The following is a 20,260-nucleotide window of genomic DNA, read 5'->3' as shown; positions in this document are numbered from 1 at the left end:
TCCTCCAGCACTTGCACCAGGAAATTGTCACCTACACTTTCCAAAAACTTCCTGGATTGTCTGTGCACTGCTGTATTGCTCTCCCAGCAGATATCAGGGTGATTTGAAGTCTCCCATGAGAACTAGGGCCTGAGATCTAGTAAGTTCTGTTAATTGCCTGAAGAAAGCCTTGTTCACCTCATCCCCCTGGTCTGGTGGTCTAATGCAGAATCCCACCACCACATCACCCTTGTTGCTTACATTTCTAAATTCAGTCTAGAGACTCTCAGGTTTTTCTGTAGTTTCACACCGGATCTCTGAGCAGTCATACTGCTCTCTTACATACAGTGCTACTCCCCCACGTTTTCTGCCCTGCCTGTCCTTCCTGAACATTTTATATCCATCCATGACAGTTCTCCAGTAATGTGAGTTATCCCATCGAGTCTCTGTTATTCCAATCACATCATAATTCCTCGACTGTGCCAGGACTTCCAGTTCTCCCTGCTTGTTTCCCAGGCTTCTTGCATTTCAGTATAGGGACTTAAGATAACTTGCTGATCGTCTTGCTCTCTCAGTATGAAGCAGGAGTCCTCCCCTCTTGGCATCCCACTTCTGCACTTATCTCAGCGCTTTGGTCTCTTTCCCCTGGTGAAGCCCTCTTAATTAGGCTAGGCAGCCTGCTTGCGAAGATGCAACGAAAAGAGGGAAGGGGAGTCCTACTCACTGAAACACAAGAGCTTTTATGGCTGTTCTGTGTTTTCAGGATCTTAATTTGCTTTGGCACCGTCATTGATTTTTTTTTAAGAGTAAACCATTACTGTAAAAAACAAACGAACACAATCCCCCTAGTATGTTCTTCAGTAAAATCTGGAAAGTTTAATGAAAAAAAGACATTAGTCCAAAATAAAGAAGGATCCAGCAAAGAAGTCTGTACAGCTCACTACTACAGAAATGGCATCTCTGTTAGACTTTTGGGCACCACCTTTCCTGTTTTAATCATAATGCTTACCTGCCCATCAGAGACTCTACTGGCTCCCACCCCCCAGTAGAATGTCAACATAAATCAGGATATTGAAATGGTATGGGTTAAAGTTTTTTCACAGATTTCTTGGGAATTTACCTGTCTGACTTCCATTAACATTTATGAGAATTAAACATCCAAATCACAGTTGATTTGCAAAGAATGTTTATTCCAAAGGGTGTTGGGACCAAGTCTTTATTTTTTAAGCGTTATATGAAGACTTGTAGTCCAATCTTTGGTTGTTTTAGTTTGATCCCAAATGACTGACTACCCAAAACATTAGTTACTGTTTTCAAGGGTTTTCAGACAGATGAAAGCCTCTAAAGCTGATGCTATGTCTTTGCTGCCAACAAAGTATTCTCGTTACTATGGAATAACTAACATGCATTAGCTGTCCTGCTGTGAAATCCTAGTGAAGACACAGCACTGTAGTTTTTACCACAAGGTTAATAAGAGAAGTTGACCATGGATGGGGAGTATAGGATTGACCTTGCCTAGCTCACCTTGTGATTAAAAACGGCAGTGCCATGTCTTCACTAGGATTTTGCAGTGGAATAGCTAATCTGTGTTAGTTATTGCACAGTAAAAACACAATATTTTTGGCAGTGAAAACAAAGCTTTAGACTACTATAAGCCCAACATGGAAAGTAGACCAGTGAAATGTTGACCACTGGGTAAGTGAGAGAAAGGAAAATAAAGTTATTAATATACTGTTGTCAGCAACAGCTGCTCTCCCATCTTAAAGGGCTAGACTGTTAATTAAATTCCCTTATACTTTTATTAGACCATAACTAGACCAATTAGAAGGCCCAGTTTTTTGAAAAGTTCATTGGGTCAGGTACTTTTTGGATATTAGAAGGGCAAAAAAGAATGGAGCCATGGATGTGATTGGGAGATTTGAAGCTGAGATCTGGAATAAAAATGCCTGGAGATAGGTCCTTCCTCCATAGTCAGAACTCACCTATTCTTGCTGAACTGGATGTCCTGCACCCCCAACAGGGAAACTTCTTGGTCAAAACTCAAAGGCAGTCACACCTTAGATACTGATATTTCCCTGATCCTTCAGGGAACTAATGACCATTCTGGTCCTTCAGGCAGGGAAAGGATCTGTTGTTATTTAGCAATGTGATGCTAACTTTCTTTTTTATTTTCTGTGGGTGGTGTGTCATTTGTTGGTTCTCTCACATCAGGCTTATATACTGTCTTTTAAAGCAGAAATCTTGTAAGTTAACAAAGGTTTTCTCTTTATGGATTTCTGGTGGGATGATTTTGTTTTTGATGATTAGCTGGAATGGATTTGACCAAATGTCTGGATCTCTGAGTTAAGAAATCACACATTTGTAGCTTACGAAAATTAAACTGAACTAAAAACAACCAAGGCAATATGTTACACTGAAAATTTTGTCTGCAAAAAGAAAACAAAAACAATATAAATGTATATGTCACTAGTTACTTTATGTACCTCATCTACAAAATGCATGTGATGCAAAAGTGTTCAAATTCTGTGCACTTGTTCTGTAAGAGGTTTCTTGAAGTTTTTCCTCTCTTTTGTCTTATCTAAATTTTTGCCCATTTCTGTTTGTTGTCTGTGACAGGGTGCTATCAACAGCACCCTAATCACTGACATTGCTACAGACTGGAGAAGGCTGCAGGCCCAGCTGAGGGCAATTATACACTTTCTGTTGAGGGATTGTGAGCACCTGGGTGACAATCACTGGGCTAACAAGGTAATTGGGGGAAAATAGAAGGGGAGGAAATAGAAGGAGGCTCAGAAGTTGAGCTTATGCAGAGGAGTGAAGGCTGTATGGAAGCCTACTGTTGCTGTAAGCCTGCATTGTACAATATTCTTGTGTAAGAGGAATGAATACATATCTTGATTAAAGATAAGCAGCCCAGTGTGTGTTTGTGACTGTGAAACTACCTAAACTAGACAGGCAGTGCAATTCACTGGGTCGTGATGAAGGTGTCCTGTAAGTGTCCCAGTCAGTGGCATTTGTCTTGAACAAGATGCAGTACGAAGTTCTGTATTTTAGCAGAATGGCGTATAATCACTGTTCTTTATTACAGTTACATTGTGGTTTTGAGTCATTTACATATAGCCCTTTTTACTCAAAACTTCACCTTATTCACAGTAGTGGAAGACCGTAATTTTTAGTTTGTAATTAACAAAAATAAATATGGGAATAGTTCAGCACTTCTTTGTAGTTACTGTTTATTCCCTTAAACTATTTTTTCCAGCCAGTGCATTAGGGGGCAGCAGAGTCATTAAGTTGACTGTGTTCCTAATGATTTCCAAGTGTTATATGCTAACACTGAACAGGAGTTGAAGTTGTTAGCTTTTCCATTTGAAATCCCATCTTATATGAGTGTATTATACTGCTACTACAGCAGAGTCTTCATGTAATACTTCACATTTTCAAAGCACTATGCAAACATAAATAACCTCTCAAAATACCTGGATGAGAAAAGTAAATTTTATTTCAGTTCACTGAAAGGTTTAAATGACATTCAAAGCAGCACAGTAAAATTAGTGTTTGAGCTTGAATCAGACTTAAGAATTCCTCGCTCTCAGACCTCAGATGTTTCACTGGAGCATTCTACTATACTGTATGTTGGTTGTTTAAAAGGGGGTGGGGAGATCACTCTTGCAAAAGCTTGCTATACAAGGTTTTATTCAAAATTCACGTTTCTGTATAACTTTAAAAAAATCATATTTATTTAGACATTTTACATTCTAAATATAAAAGAATAAATTAAAGTATTCTGGTTTCCAAAGAACTTTAAATGGTTTTGATTTTTAAAAAATTGTTAATAGTTTAGTAACTGATAAATCTGAATAATTTTTTAACATTTTGATCCATACTGAGATTAATGGATGCAATAGGGTTTCTGAAATTTTCAATAGAAAATTCTGTACAAGTTGCTTTATAAATGCCAAGTGGTGTTGTAAATAATGTTTTTAAAATAATACTGTGGCTATGATGGAGGTGAAGAAAGTTTTGTCAAAGTCCTAACTACTAGATCTCTATACTGTGTATATATATATTTGGGGTGTCTTCACCCTGACACTATCAAATGTTTTACACTGTGAGACTTTTCTATCTATTTTGTGGACAAGTCTGATTGTATTCACAGAGGGTTGACTGCTTCCGAGGTAACCGTTCTGTGATGAGAAGAGACAAGAAATGTTGAGAGGTTCTGTCAGAACTTTGGATTTCAGTCTACAAACTAGGTCTATATCCTTGATTGGTTGAAGAAGAGGGGAAAAAAACAATTTACCTTGCAAGGGAATACAGAAGAATATCAATTCTCTTATTGATGGGGATTATGAATACCTCTCTATACAAAGCGCTTAAGTGCTTTTCTAAATAAGAACCTGAGTGTAGATAATCTTGCCAATTATTCTTGTCTCTAACTTGCTTTCTTTAGGAATAGGTAATAAGTTAACAGTGTGGCAGCTCTGCATTTTTTTTTTTTTTTTTGTGTGTGTGCTTGTGGGTGTTTTTTTTGAGTCCTCCGATTTCCTCAATCATTTTAGCTTGATTTTAGATCTGGATACCATTTTTGGGAATGGGCAAAGACATGGGGTAAGAGCGTGGCTATGCTGAAGGCAACGATAAAACTCCTACTGACTTGGCTTACAGCCTTGTTTGGGATAGAAGTAATCATGTTTAAGTATTTTCATTCTTCTGTCTCTCACTGGGCTCAAAGGGTCAAACTGGGCAACTGCTCATTTGTATTGAGGGCTCTCTAACGCAGAGGTACTATGAGGCTGTGATTTGTAACTTTTGTTTCGATATAGAAACAGTTTGTTATATATTACAGATGATAATTTTTCTAACCGCAATAAGTAGTTTCTGTAGGATTTGTTAATATCTTGATTTTGAAAATACTGCTTGTGGGACTACATAAGCAATAACAATCCCAATCTGTTTTCATCAGGGAACATACGCGGCAAACGTACACCAGCATTTCAGAACTGGAGAGTTTTATTGTACTAATAAATGAGTTCCTTTTTATTATAATAATTTCTCTGAAAATTTGATTTTTAGAACACTTGTATATTTACAAAAGTTGTATCTGTTTAAATTATATTTTTTACTTATTGTTTCCCTTCATCCAATAAGAGGCTTAGTTAACAAAGCAATATAAAACAATATTAGAAAAGAAAGAAATGATAAAAAGCCCAAACAAAGTTGACAATATACGTAAAATATTTTTCAGGTATTCTTTTCTTTCAGTATGTATATGCAGTGCCAGTGGTAGTCTATTTTTCTATTTCTGCTTTCTCTTTTTCCTAGATTACTGAGTTTCTTTGTGCATAGAGAGAAGGTGTGGGAGAGCTGTATAGCTTTTTCATTATATTAATGTTGCACGACTTTAGTCTAGACCTTCCCTTGTGATCCTTCTTTCTCTCATCTGCTGCTGTTCTCACGTCACTCCCCTGGGTTGGCCTAGTCTTTTCCCATGGGTACTATTTTGGATAGCAATTGAATTACCAAAGCACTCTGAGTTTCAACGTGATCTAAGGCCTCAGTCCAGCAAAGCACTTAAGCAAGTGTATAACTATAAGCATGTGAGTAGCCCTGGTGACTATTACTCACATGCTTTAAGATAAACATATTTAGGTACTTTGGTGGATTGGGGTTGCTTGTATGCAGTACTAATAAAGATCTGTTACTCCTCCTTGTAATACTGGGCTAGATCCTTTGCTACTGATGGAGCTCTGCAGAGACTTTCATGAAAATAACCATTTTTATAATACAAATACTTAAGTTGTTTAAACTGGTGTGTCAGTGCTCTAAGAGTTAGTTTTAAAAAAGTAGCGGTTTGTTTTCTGTGTTTCTTCCAGGGAGCCATGTGAAGGGTTGACTTCTTGGCTGCTGCTGTAGAGATGTACTAGTGGGAGTCTCAGGCTGGGATTTAGGGAACTCTTTGGAAATCGGGCTGTTTGCCCAAAAAATACAGGTTGGAGGGAAATGTGCAGGTACAATGTGATGAGGACAGACTGGATGAATAGAGTAGCAAATGAGAGGTCTGACCTGAGAGCTGCTCTCTATGCTAAAGTAACAGGATCTGCAAAAGGCTTACTCCCATTGTGAAGATGGTGGCATTAGCAGCACATGTTAGGAAAAGGGAAGAAAAATAGCTAAATGAGGTGCATGTTTTTTTTTTAAAGATTTCTTTAAATATAATTTAAAATACATTTATACAAAATTATAGTTTATTTCACAAATTACATATTTCACGAAGTAGTGTAGTGAGCTGGTTATAAAGGCTCCGTAAGCCCAATGTGTGTATGTATATCCAGTTAGTTTGACCACATCTTTAGGCAATTAGGTCTCAGTTTTAATCCAAGCCATTTTATCACTACAGATACATAAAGTTTTAGGTAACATTTTAGAATATGAAACACATATTTTGCTTCCATTTAAAACTGCATGTGGAATCATCCCAAATCTGCTTTTCAAAGCTGGGTTTTCAAGCTAAGAATATGGCTGGAGTCTGACACTGACATATTAGCTAACGTTGGAATCATGCTGGGAACTACCTGCGTGCTTCAACACTGGAAGGCAGTCCATTAGTGCCTGAAATTAATGCACTCTGGGACTTTTTTAATTCTTCACAGAATCTATTTCCATATTTAATTACGGGAAAGTCATAGAAAAAAGTTACAAAGCACCTTCTTCATCTATTTCATTGTCAACGGGAGTGGCGATTAGTAATTCTTCTTCAAGTTATACTGCAATGTTCACTTAAAATAATGCAGCTCCTTGCTGAGTTTGCTTCAATTAAGCCATATTTTATTTGCTAATGACTTACCAAGTTGACAATGACCTTGAAGTTGGTATTGTCAACACTTCTTGGCATAAAGAGCTTGGTGATTTAGAGTTATTAAGAGTGCATCAATTTATTCTTCAGTCTATGACAGTATTTCTAAAAGGCTTTTTAATTCCATTACAGATGGGATATTTTACCTGAGTAATGCACAGGGTAGTGAGTTAAGTAGTAGTCAATTTATATTATTTTTAATGCAGAGTTTTAATCTCCGTATGTAAGACAATGATTTTTTAAAAGTGTTTTGAGTTTGAAAAGGAATAAGCAGTTACTGGATCACCTTTAAAATTGCTTTCATTGTGAAACTGCTTGAATCACTAGAAATGCTCTTTCTTGATGTCAAATGTTTGTGGGCTCCAAAATTCTTGCATATTTCTAAACATATAAGTATTAGATTTCAGTGTGCAATGAAACAAGCATACTGTATGACACTCCATCAGGAAAAAAAATCTCAACAATTAAAAAAAACATATGCGTAAATGATTTAATCTTTGTCAAAGCCATTGGTGACAGTAAAATTGAGCTTAGTAATAAATGAAAAGTTAATTCTTTATGAAGTTTGTTCAATAACCTTAAATACAAGATATTCAGTAAGTCATTTACATTTATATTGGTTTATAACTTTGTATAGTTTTGTCAGATAAACATGCCATAATAGTAAAACTAAAGGTCTGCATAATTATGAAGTAAGCTATAGTGGCTGAGTAGAAAGTTTAGGTCATTAAAATAACATATAGGACAAATCACTGTGATAATGAACTTTAGAGTGTCTGTCATTAAAACTACTTCTGTATTTCTCAATACATGTTTTTTCCACACTCTTCCTTTTGGAAGGTGATGGTGCATGTCTTTTTAATCCAAATACACAATGCATACATAATTAAACTGCCAACTCATGCAGGTTTGCCTTTAGGGATTTTATCATTACTTAGTTTCTATTTCCTGAAATTTTGTATATTAGTTAGTGTCTGTCTTCAAGTGAAGAAAGGCCTGGCCTTGCATAGTGAGCTCAGAAGACAAGCAGCTGGTAATGCTACATATTTTTTTTAAAAGTAAAAATATAATTTCATTAAAATGTAATTTTCCTGATTGATGCATTTTAATTCCTTTATTTTTGTGTTTCCTTACTTGATTTGATTTTGGCTCTGTATGCTGAATATACATTATTTTTAATTGTTTTTCATTGAGCAACCATTTTCCTCTTCCATATCTCTAAAAATTGATCTTTCTTATATTGTCTTAAAAAATGAGTAATTTATTGTAAAAATTAACTTCAGTGGAACCATACCATAACTGAAAAAATCAGATAACTCTTTTCCTTCCTCATGCTATCCCTTTACTCTCACAGGGTCACATTTAAAATTATAGTATAAGGTCTTTGGAATAGGGACTGTACCATTGTATCTGTTCTATAAAGTGCCTAACACACTTCTGAGTGCTGAATAAATGATATATAATAAATGAAAATACATCTGTTCCTTACATTCTTGATTTCCAGTAATTAGCAAACTAAGGCAAATTCAAGATGGCATTTAAGCATGTGTGTAAAGCACAAATATGAATATTATTTTGAGCTTCTGTAAACTAAATAAGGCAATTCTAAAATTGCTCACTGATCGAATCATATGTCTTAAACATTTTACTGTATAAAGCATTACTAAAGGCATTTATAATAATATTTTGAAGTTGGGATAACATAGTTATTAAGTACTGAGCACAGGTTGCTTAAGACTTTTTTTTATTAATACATATCTGATTAAGTTTTCTTTCCTACCACTATTAGTACTTTACATAATATATGCTAAAAATAAATTAGTAAGGAAGCAAAACAAATAATTTTCCCATTAATCATGCAGTGTGTTTGAATTTAAAAAATGCATGGAAAATATTTTTAATTTACTGTCCTTTTCAATTTTTCATGGAAGATAATTTTTAAATATAGGGTGAAATGCTGCCTTATTTAAATCAGTGGCAAAACTCTCATTGACTACAGTGGAATAAACCAGAGTTTTTAAAGCAAGCTTTGTATGAAGTAGGAGAATCCCTGCTGTAACTTTTTAATGTTTCTTAATATTTTTTATATGATTTCCAATACCACTATCATTAAACATACCATCCATTTTATTTATAGGATAACAAAAGGACTTTGTATATACTTCAGGGACATTCAGAATATAACAATTTCAATACATGTGTGTCCTTAATATATATTTGTGATTAGAATTTAAATATAGGCCAGATACTCTTGCACTGTATGAAGTTATTTGCTTGCCAGATATTGCTTCTCTTGAGAGAAAAGCAAAAACATATGAATGAAATGATGTCCTAGTAACATGACAGTCTACTTGTGTCAATTTTCCTTCCTAATGGGCCTTGATATCCTTGCTATAGCTCTGAGTATTCTTAAAAATGCCCATTGTTCATACCCCACAACCTTGCTATTTTCACAGGACCTGTTCTTCTGGACAGGATTCCGTTTGAAGGACATTTATACTTCACCTGTTAAGTGGTCAGAAAAATTAAGACTGACTGACATGAGGCCATTCTCACCCAATGTCTCCACAGAGTATGGACAATATGTTGGAGTTTAGGGCTATCAAACTTTGATGGTCCTCTGACACCTAGCTGGAATGGTTCAAATGGACCAGACTTTTCTTGCTGTGGGAAGGTTCTGCTCCATGCACAGATCCCCACAGGATGATCTGGCCCTAATCTTTTCCAATTAAATGAAGTCAGCTCTAGCCAGATCTGAACAATGGCATTATTTACAGCTGCAGTATATTAGAACAATAGTAAATGGTGCCTGACAGAACCACCTGATGGTGCTAAAGCCCTGTTAACTGCAAAAATTAGATGTAGTGCTCACCAATAATCTATTTTATATAATGATTCTATATATATAATAGTGGCATCTTATGCCAGTCATAGGCAGTGAAAGTGAAGTAGAGGTGTACAAGAAAGGAAAATATTTTGGTTTCTTAGTTTTGTAATAGTTGACAGAATTTTATGTAAAATTTATAAGCATTTGAATGTTAATCTATAGTGAGCATCCCTGAAAATGTGTAGAATTGGTCCAGGAATTATACATTTTTGACAAGGGAATCAAAACTATGTTTGACATTTTATCCCTATGTTTTCAGATCTGTGAAGTCATGTGCGTATAGGGAAAAGATGACAGGGAAGACGATCATCCTTCTGAACAAGGACTTTTGCTAATCAAACTTTGTTCATGCTAAACAGTATATGTGCTTGGACTAACATTTCACCAAGGACGGCATCCTAGACGCAGAGTCCATTAATGGTGGCAAAGAGAATAATTTTTAAGATATTGGAAAGACAGGGCTCCTACAACAGATGTTGAATGGACGGTTAGCCTTACTCAGATTGCATCTCTTGGGATAACGATTTTTTTCATATGCAAGGAAGGGAGATCTGTTTGAAAACGTGGAAACCATTTATGGATTATACTGATGAGTGTGCAAAAAGAACAGAAATATTTGTGGCACCTTAGAGACTAATAAATTTATTTGAGCATAAGATATCGTTGGCTACAGCCCACTTCATCGGATGCATGCAGTGGAAAATACAGTAGGAAGATATATGTATACATACACACACACACACACAGAACATGTCTGGATTATCTAGTAGTTTCAGATAGCCAAGCGTACAGATCTGGAATATTCATTCTCAAATGCAGTGTCACTTAAACAGATGGGACTTGGAGCCATATTGGAGTCAGGGTTCTAGTCCCAGGGATGCTAGATGTGTTCTTGAACAAGCTGTTAAATGAGGAGAATATTTGCCTAACTTTTAAGTCTGAGGCCTTGCTTAATAGTAAGTTTACATAATTATGAACACCAGTCACTGGAAGGTGCTTGGCTGATTTACAGGTCTGGATTAATGTGTGAAAATATATGCTGCACTGTATTTGTTAGGCAGGGTGAAAGTAACTTAAAGGACTTGCCTGTACTCTGGAATCCTGAGGAGGGGCATGACCTCCACTGGAAGAGCGGAGCCTTTAAATTCCCAGGCCCTTTAAATCAGGATTTAAAGGGCCCAGGGCTAGGGCTGTGGTAGCAGCAGCTGGGAGCCTCAAGCCCTTTAAACCACCTCCTGAGCTCCCAGCTGCAGAGGTGGCTGGGAGCCCTGGGGTTCAGGAGCAATTTAAATGGGGGGATTTAAAGGGCCCGGGGCTCTAGCTGCTGCTACTGCAGCAGAGCCACAGGCCCGTTTAATTGCCGATGGAGCCCCAGGGCTCCAGCAGCAAGGCCCAGGGCTCCGGCTGTCAGTACCCTCCAGTTCCTTTTACATTGTCTCTGGAGCCCTGCTGCCAGAGCCCTGGGGTAGCAGTGGCAGGCCTCTGGTGACTATTTAAAGGGCCCAGGGTGCTAGAGGCAGCGGGAGCCCCCAACCCTTTCAATAGTCACCAGAGCTGTGCCACCGCTACCCCCAGGACTCCAGCAGGCTCCGGGGCCTATTTAAAGGGCCCTGGTCCTTTAAATTGTTCCCAGAGCCCTGGGCAGCAGTGGGGCTCCAGTGATGATTTAAAGGACCTGGGGCAGTTGTGGCAGCAGGAGCCCTGGGCCCTTTAAATCGGTGTGTGTGTGTGGGGTGGGGGGTTCTCAGAGCTGAGGCAGAGGGTTAGGGTGCAAGAGTATGAGGGCTCTGGCTCGGGCTGGAGATGCAGGGTTTGGGGTGTTGGAGAGACTCAGGGCTAGGACAGGGTTGGGATATGGAGGGATGTTTGGGGTGCAGGCAGGGTCCCTTGGGACTGGAGCCAGAGAGAAGGACTCTCCCCAGCCCTCTACCTGCTGGCAGCAGCGAGCTCTGGGGTAGGGATCCCCTTCTCTCCCCCCCACCGCCCTCCAGCAGCACACTCACTTCCCCACTGTCACTGCACGTGCTCCTAGGGCCCCTTTCAGGTCCAGGAATCCCCCTCGCCTCCCCTGTGGTGGGTGCCATGCCGAAGGCAGGGGGGAAGTCTGCCATCTCCCCACTGCTGCCCCTCACTGTAGCCTCACTAGGCCTGCCCCTTGCCCAACATAGGGCAAGAGCAGTGACTACGGGCAGGGAAGCAGCTGTACCGGTGGAGGGTCCCACTGGAAAATGAAAGGGTCCTGGGGGAAAGGCGGCCTAGGGGGGCACTAGGACTCTGTGGCAGCAGTTAATGCAGGTAGGCAGGATGGAGCTGCAGGGGATGGGGACAGACAAACACTGTGCTCCGGGACCCAGAGAGGTGCATGGGGGCAGCAAAAGGGGGCCGTGGCACACTCAGGGAAGGTGTGGGGGACAGTGGGGGGAGACCCAGCCCTGAATATTTGTGGAGCCAGGCTCCCGGACCCTCAATTTTGCTGGAGCCTGGAGGTGGACTCAGAGAGGGGGAGAGTGCTCCATTTTCTTGCCGGTAGCTACTGCACTTTTTCTTACCGATCCTCTGTACCTGCCCGTACCCGCTTATTTTCACCTCTGTTGTTAAGTGAATTACTATATAAGGAAGACGAAACCTTTAAATACGCATTCCACTATCAAGTGTTCTGCTACTTCTTTTGGTTATTTAGCAAGGTTTTGTTTTATTCTCTGGGCAAGTGGTAGTAGGAGTGTGCATGTTTTTAGGTAGATGAGAGTAACAGTATTCTCCAATGGTGGTGTGAGCATATGCATTATGAGTCTTGCCCAGCATCACATGGGATGTCTATGACAGATTGAGTAATAGAGCCCAGCTGTTCTCGGTCATAGTTCAGTGCCTGAAACATAATACTTCTTGCAACCCTCTGCCTCATTCACTCTCCACCCTTTGAACTGGATAAGGCAGAGGTCATGTAGAAAAGAATGTGGTCCTTTAACTAAACACTGTATCATAATGCATACACTCAGAAGGTTGCAAGGACGACCTTAATTCTGCTAACTTGTTTGAAGATGTGACTTTACAAAATTAATCTTCTTTTTCATGTCGTTTTTAAATGTCATTTACTATATTTTTTTGAAAAGAAAGCTGGAAAAAAACTCTTTGCATCATGGAATAATAATAACTTACTCATGGGTCATCAGCAAGGTTTGAATTCAGGGCCTCAAGATTCACAGGACAGATCTCTAACACATATTATGAGAGTAATTGATAGCAGTAATAGGCTGTTATCCTCTATGTGGACCAGTCATTAGAGGGAGGCTTAGCACATTTTATCTGTGACTTACACATGTATTTAGACATCAGAATGTTGGGAATCAAGATTCCGTGGTTAGATTCCTGATTTTGGAAGGGAGCATGATCTAGTAGTTTCAGATAGCCAAGCATACAGATTTGTAATATTCATTCTCAAATGCAGTGTCACTTAAATGGATGGGACTTGGAGCCATATTGGAGTCAGGGTTCTAGTCCCGGGGATGCTAGACGTGTTCTTGTACAAGCTGTTATGTCCCCTTTCTGTAAAATGAGAACATTTGCTTACCTTCTAAGTCTGAGGCCTTGCTTAATAGTAAGTTTACATAATTATGAACACCAGTCACTGGAAGGTGCTTGGCTGAAGTATAGAAAAGACTCCTTCCCCTACGCCAGAGGGAGAAGGATGCTGTTGTGCATGTGTCCCATCTGAAGTTCCAGCTCTGTGCCTACTACAAAAAAACCCAAGTGGGGCATGGGTGCATACTTGGGGCATGAGCATGTAGGTATTCTGTGGGGCTGGGGCATGCTTAGTGCAGATAGAATGTCTGTCTGAAAATTCTAGTAGCAAACCTCTAAAAACACTTACTCATAAGTGAAGATGATTATTTTTAGAGTTTTATAAGTCAAGAAGTTCTGGGTAGATTTTCTTGGGGAGAGCAAAAGGCACCTCCCTGACTCCAAGACTGGCTTCCTCTTGATGTTCAAGTCGCTGTTCCAAGCCGTGGAAGAATTAGAGTTATTCAAAGAAACAATGATTTTTCAATATTGGGAAAGCTACCTATTTTTCTCTAACTTGGTTCTTAAAAAATGTTGAACTGTTTTTGCCAAAAGTTTTAAAAAACTCAGAGACCAGGCATGGGAAATTTCAGCCTGAATGGTTGTTTAGCACTATTATGTTCATTCTGGTTCTGGTTTTAAGTTTCTGGAATTGTTGTAAAAAACTTTATTTTTTGTTTGGGATTTTCAAAGGTACTTTAGGGTCAGGTGACCAACTCCTATTGAATTTCATACCCGACTTTCTCAAACCCCTTTATAAATTGCAGCCTCTGTTCCTAGTTATTCTTTAATGTTTGTCCTTTTAAATGTTTGACATGAAATTGGGTAAAATTCAGGGGTCTTGACTGAGCTTTACTTCAAATATTTGAGTATATCTGAATGCAAAACTCAGGTGTTAACAACCAAACCAAATACGAAGTTTGCACAAACACCCTGTGAACCAAAGTTGGTGAGTTTTTCACAGCTATACATATTTTCTCCAGCCATTTAAGACTCATGAGCTGTGCATAAATTATTTATGTAACCAATGACCTAGGCACAAATTTGAAATAGGAGCATAACATGAATGGATAGTGGGGCAGACCGATGTGACATGAAGATGAAATTTAAATTGTTTGACATGCCCTTCATTAAGGGACCTGTCTCTTCTGGTCTACCTTATCTGAAGTCCACTGAATGTTATATGAGAGGACATGCATTTGACTGCTAGAGTGATGAGTGTGTGGCTGCATATATATGGTATAATTGGACAGAAAATGAATGAGTGGCATTGAGGGCTAAAGCGTATTACTTGATGCAGAATGCTGCATCTAAGTTTTGGCATATTTGTCCTTTTTGTATTTTGTGTTGCATGGAGTTATTAGTCCATATATTTTGGAGTGGAACTGCTAATGGGCACCTGCTGTTTCACATCAATTATGGATGTGTCTCTGAGAAAGCTACAGACCGTTTACCTGATGTGTCAAGGTCTGACTAGGGATCTATTCCGTATGTGAAAGCTAAAATGAGGGCACTAGAGTAAATACAGAAATACATATGGTCATTTTAGGAGAGATGTGAATTTAGAAATACTGCTTGCAGATTTATCTATGTGCACTAGAGCTGGCGGGCAAAATGAATTTTGGTTCCTCAGAAATATTTTTCTCCCAATTTGGCATGAAAAACCGAAATTTCAGACATGTTCATGATACTGAGATTCACAATATTCCACCAAAACATGGTGTTTCCAAAATGAACTGTGCTCCCTGGGATTTCTGGCTGCCCCCCAAATGAGAGTCTGGTCAGTTTCACACCAGCTACTAAGAAGTGAAACTGATAGGAATTATGTCAAATTCAGTCCTCACTTCCATAGTCTCCAGCTCCATGGCAGTCAGCCTGGTAGGCTGCTGGGGAGCCTGGGAAGCCTTGGGTCCTTAGTAGCCCATCTGATGAGCTGAAGGGGAGCTGGTGATCCCAAGCTCTGAGGCTTCCGGCTTAGCAGGGTGCCGAGGAGCCAGGTGGGCAAGCAGGCAGGAAACATCCCTTGGGGCCATCGGAAGTTTTGTAATGGAACTGTTTCCACAAAATGTTTGTTTTCGATAAGTTGGCAGATTTAGACAAAAACAAGTTTTTCTGGAATTTTTATGATCAGCTCAGATGTACACAAACCAAGATGCAGTATAACAACATTTGAATCACACTTGGGAAACAGATCTGTCTATATTTTTAAGTTTATGTGTGTTAGAGATCAGGCATAGAAAATTTGGCCCACACCCTGTAGAATGTCTTTGTCTTTGTTTTTCAGAATGGTACGTATTCTGCCATGAAGTATAAAGGAGTACATTTTGGTAATTTAACAGGAAAACGTAGTGAATTTAAGGCTCAAGCAGGACCTGGACCTGGAGAGTATGACATAACTCCGTAAGTAACAATATGCCATTTTTTACCTTGTCTATTAATTCCAAAAAGAGAGTTTTCAAATTCATTTCAATTACATAATTATTTAATTTGACTTGTATTATACAAAAGAATTGGTTATTCATCTCAGACCAGTAATTATTTAAAAACTGAGGGGCACAGCTTAAAGTATGGAAATACACAGTTAAGATTGGGCAGGTGGCATTGTTTGGCAGACAATTCCACTTATTTAATTGGGAAATTCACATTAAGAATTGTCTGTTGCTTATTGTCCAGGAGCAATGAAAATAAAATTTAAAAGGTTTGTTTTAGTGACAAGCAGGATAGTCAGTGATTGCAGAAGTATAAACTTCCTTCAGAAGCTCTTGTGTGCTATGACTAAAACTTGAATTCTAAACGATAGGAAACCTGCACACCACAGGACAATGGATGAGAAATATATTATAGTGATACTCATGCCTGGCTAGTGTAATATGTCAGTAGCCATGTTCAGAGCAGGGTAAAGAGGCTTTCAGTCTTACTCCACTTATTAGGCTGTCACTAACTGTCTATTCTGTTATATAGAAAATGAATTTGTGCCTGCTCCTTTACTGTGTTGTGGCTGAGCAACTGCTTAAGTCCTTTATCTCCTGGCATATGAAAAAGAAGGGTTTGTATATTAGCCCTTAACTTAAAAATGACTTTCAATGGTATTTAGATGCCTAACCTGCATAGGCACTTTGATGCCTATATACATCTTTAGATATCAAAATACATTTGTAAATATGGCCTTAAGTGCCTAAATCAGTTTTGAAAATGGAACTAAGTATTTGTCTGTACTACAGTGGCACAGCTATGATGTTGCAGTGCTACCACAGTACCACTCTAGAGTAGACACTTCATAGATCAATGGAAGGGACTTTCCATCAGTGCAGTTAATCCTCTTCTCTGAGGGGCTGTAATTAGGGCACTGGAAGAATTCATCCTCTGATGTAGCTATGTCTACACTGGAAATTAAGTCGACCAAAGTATGTTGCGGAGAGTGTGAAATTTTTCACAGCCCTGAGCAAGGTAGGTAGGTTGATCTAGTTTTTAAGTGTAGACCATGCTATGGGCTCCTAAGTCTCTGAGACACTTGAATTCTTTTTTTACCTTCTATCTGGTACTTATAGGGGCAGAAACTAATTCAAGATATGCATATTCAGTTTACATTGTTGGCAGTCAGTATTTGTGGATGGGCTTTGAGGGCAGAATTTGTCTGAGTAGTCTAATGTTTAGCATTCTCTGCAGGTAGGCTTACATTTTTATTCTATAGAGTGAACCTTAATGCTTGATGGACTTAAGCATGTACTTCATTGTTTTCTTGAATCGTGGCCTGTGTTTTTAGAATTTTAGAATGTACTTAAAATTAAACCTGTGCTTAAATGATCTGCTGAGTAAGGGCCAGGTAATGATATCTGCCATAGAATTTTAAATTTTAAAACTGATGCTTGAAGAAATGGTGAGTTGATTAGGAAGTGGTAGAGATAAATATTTACAGCTAATTTTAACATTCCTTAGCTACAGGTTGATTGGTGTTAATCTGCTTGTCATGTATCTGTCATGATTTAATTGTTTTCCAGCCTTCTGTACATCTCTTGGAATGCCAGGCAAGAGGATGACATTTTAAGTAACCAATAGAAATAATTTTATCTTTCTAAAGAGCCTCTCCTTGAAATCTGTGCCTTTCTATATTTAAATTACAAAGGAGTTCTCTTCTGAGCATTGCCACTATAAAATTCAGAAGCCTCTCAGTATTTTAAATGTTTGTGCTATAAATAGGCAGATAAATAGGGTATAAATACATTACAGTATTAGTTACAGTATTAAATCTACGGTTAAAGTAAGAACCTTATAAGTCACTTGAGGCTTTGCTTTTCAATGCACATACATCTAATAGGACAGAAAGCCTAACTTGTCTGGCTTTGATTTTTAGCTTTTTTTCCTTTGCATTGTTGTGAGACTCAACCTGTGATAATGACTACATAGTTTTGAATATGAAAAAGTAACAAACCAAAATTAGTGAAACATGATTTGTGTGGCTTCCATAGGTTTATAGTGTAATTGTACAATATGTTTATACCCTCCCATTAATAAGTAATCCTGGCTTTCATTAAATATTACAAACAGCAGCTGTTCGTTATATTGTCGAAGGACAAAAGGCTTTCACTAGACGTATTTACATGTTCAGGCATTTAAAACTGGAGACTCATAAATCTCTCTTTAAACTTTCTAAAGGGAAACTGCACTGCATTATTGGAATGTCAACATCAAAAAGGAAGACAAGAAAAAATATGAACCCTATGTCCCACGGTATCATGAAGTAATAGTATTACAGGAAGAAAAGAAGGTAATGCCAATTCCGCTATTTACTAGAACATAAAAAATAAGTTATTGTGGGATTGAAACACGGGGATTTGAAGATTGTATAGACAGAATGAACAAACAGATTGCAATTTATATTGAAATATGAAAAGACTTTCTTGATAAAAAAAAAAAAAAATCTGTAGCCTGTTCATTGAGCTTTTAGCTCTCTCATTTGATTTCTTCCTTCTGCCTTTTCTTAAAAGTTGCCTTTCAGCAGGCAAAATATTTTATTCGAAGGAGCACAAACTCTTTTTTCTTATTGCTAGAAATAATGAAAGGGAAAATATGTTTAAACTGATCTTTTTGGAATAGCATGAAAAATGTTACATTAGATTATTACTAATCATTACTCATCTTAGAAGTCAGCAAGATCCACTAAATGTACTTTAAAATCTATTTAGAAGGTTAATTAGAAAAATACCTTTTGTTATTCTTTTGGCTTTCTTTGAAATATTTTTGAAATAAAAGATTTACAAAATTCTGTGTATTCATTTTGCATTGCAGAATATTTGAGCCCCTAGAGGTTCATGTGGAAAGAAAAAAGGAAAGTTGAACTGAAAACAGTTATACATTTTTTACTGTTTTATTCTTAGAACTGGAAGGGGCCTCGAGAGGTCAACTAGTTCAGTCCCCTGCACTCAAGGCAGGACTAAATATTATCTAGACCATCCCTGACAGGTGTTTGTCTAACCTGCTCATAAAAATCTCCAACAATGGAGATTCCACAACCTCTCTAGGCAATTTTTTCCAGTGCTTAACCACTCTGCCAGTTCGGAAATTTTTCCTAATGTCCAACCTAAACTGCCCTTGCTGCAATTTAAGCCAATTGTTTCTTGTCCTATCCTCAGAGGTTAAGAAGAACAATTTTTCTCCCTCCTCCTTCTAACAACCTTTTATGTACTTGAAAACTTTTACCATGTCCCATCTCAATCCTCTCTTTTCCAGACTGAACAATCTTCCCTCACTGGTCATGTTTTCTAGACCTTTGATCACTTTTGTTGCTCTTCACTGATCTTTTTCCAGTTTGTCCACATCTTTCCTGAAATGTGGCACCCAGCTGGACACACTACTCCAGTTGAAGTCTAATCAGCACAGAGTAGACTGGTCAGGGTTCCCTCCCCACTCTGAACTCTGGGGTACAGATGTGGGGACCTGCATGAAAGACCCCCTAAGCTTATATTTCACTAGCTTAGGTTAAAAATTTCCCCAAGGCACAAATTCCTTGTCCTTGGTAACTACTCTCTGGGAATGATTTTCCAACCAGTTATGCACCCACCTTATAGTAGCTCCATATAGGTTATATTTCCCTAGTTTGTTTGAGAAGGTTATACGAGAAAGTATCAAAAGGTTTACTAAAGTCCAGATTTACCACGTCTACCGCTCCCACCCTTTACATTCTTGTTACCCAGTCAAAGAAAGCTATTAGGTTGGTTTGACACTTACTGGTACGGGGCAGCGGCTGCCTCAGGTGGAAGGGAAGGGGCTAGGAGTCAGCATTCCCTAGCCAGCCCTTCCAGGCCACCTGGTCCATGCTGCTCGGGGTTCCCGTGGCGATTTAAAAGGTCCCAGTGCTCTGGACACTGCTGCTGCGATAGCGACAGCGACATCCGGAGCCCCGGGACCTTTTAAATTGCTGGCCTCAGGGCAGCTGCTCCCTACCCCTCACCGTTGCCCATTGGTGTCTGAGGGCAACGGTGGTGGGGGCAAAGGAACAGGGACCTTTAAAGTGCTGCAGGGTCCTTTGCTGTGGCAGTGCTTTAACGTTGCTGTCCCCCCACCCATTAGCAGTAAAGACGCACAACACGTTTCCGCCCCACACTTCCTGTCGATTTCTGTGTCAGTGCGTTAGTGAGCGAATCTGTAGCGCTACACAGCAAGTTCCTGTAGCATGTGTTAACGAGTCTTGCGTGTTAAATAGGTAGCCCTGGGAGGTCCTGGGAAGCATGGCTCTACCGCACGTTAAGCGGATTTGCACGTAAACAGGTCTTTACTGTAGTAGGGGAAGCAAAAGTGGATGGGAACCTGGGAGTGGTCTAGTTCAGGAGTCTGACACGAGGAAGAAACGAGAGCAGCAGAATATTGACCCTGGACTTCAGAAAAGCAGACTTTGACTCCCTCAGGGAACTGATGGGCAGGATCCCATGGAAGAATAATATGAGGGGGCAAGGAGTCCAGGAGAGCTGGCTATATTTTAAAGAACC

The 20,260-nt window shown here is 39.0% G+C and overlaps 1 protein-coding gene across 5 annotated transcripts in view; it reads left to right on the top strand.

The window, feature by feature from the left end:
• The window catches only part of STPG2 (sperm tail PG-rich repeat containing 2), a 436,725-nt gene that overhangs the window by 15,445 nt on the left and 401,020 nt on the right, over positions 1-20,260 (top strand). For all 5 annotated transcript variants that reach the window (XM_075066165.1, XM_075066166.1, XM_075066168.1 and 2 more), the window contains 2 exons: positions 15,562-15,677; positions 17,931-18,042. In XM_075066165.1, the coding sequence (XP_074922266.1) occupies positions 15,562-15,677; positions 17,931-18,042 (228 nt within the window). The remainder of the gene's footprint in view (positions 1-15,561; positions 15,678-17,930; positions 18,043-20,260) is intronic.

This window comes from Chelonoidis abingdonii, chromosome 5 (assembly GCF_003597395.2).
Source record: "Chelonoidis abingdonii isolate Lonesome George chromosome 5, CheloAbing_2.0, whole genome shotgun sequence".
NCBI lineage: Eukaryota > Metazoa > Chordata > Testudines > Testudinidae > Chelonoidis > Chelonoidis abingdonii.
This window is presented reverse-complemented; position numbering and strand designations above follow the sequence as displayed.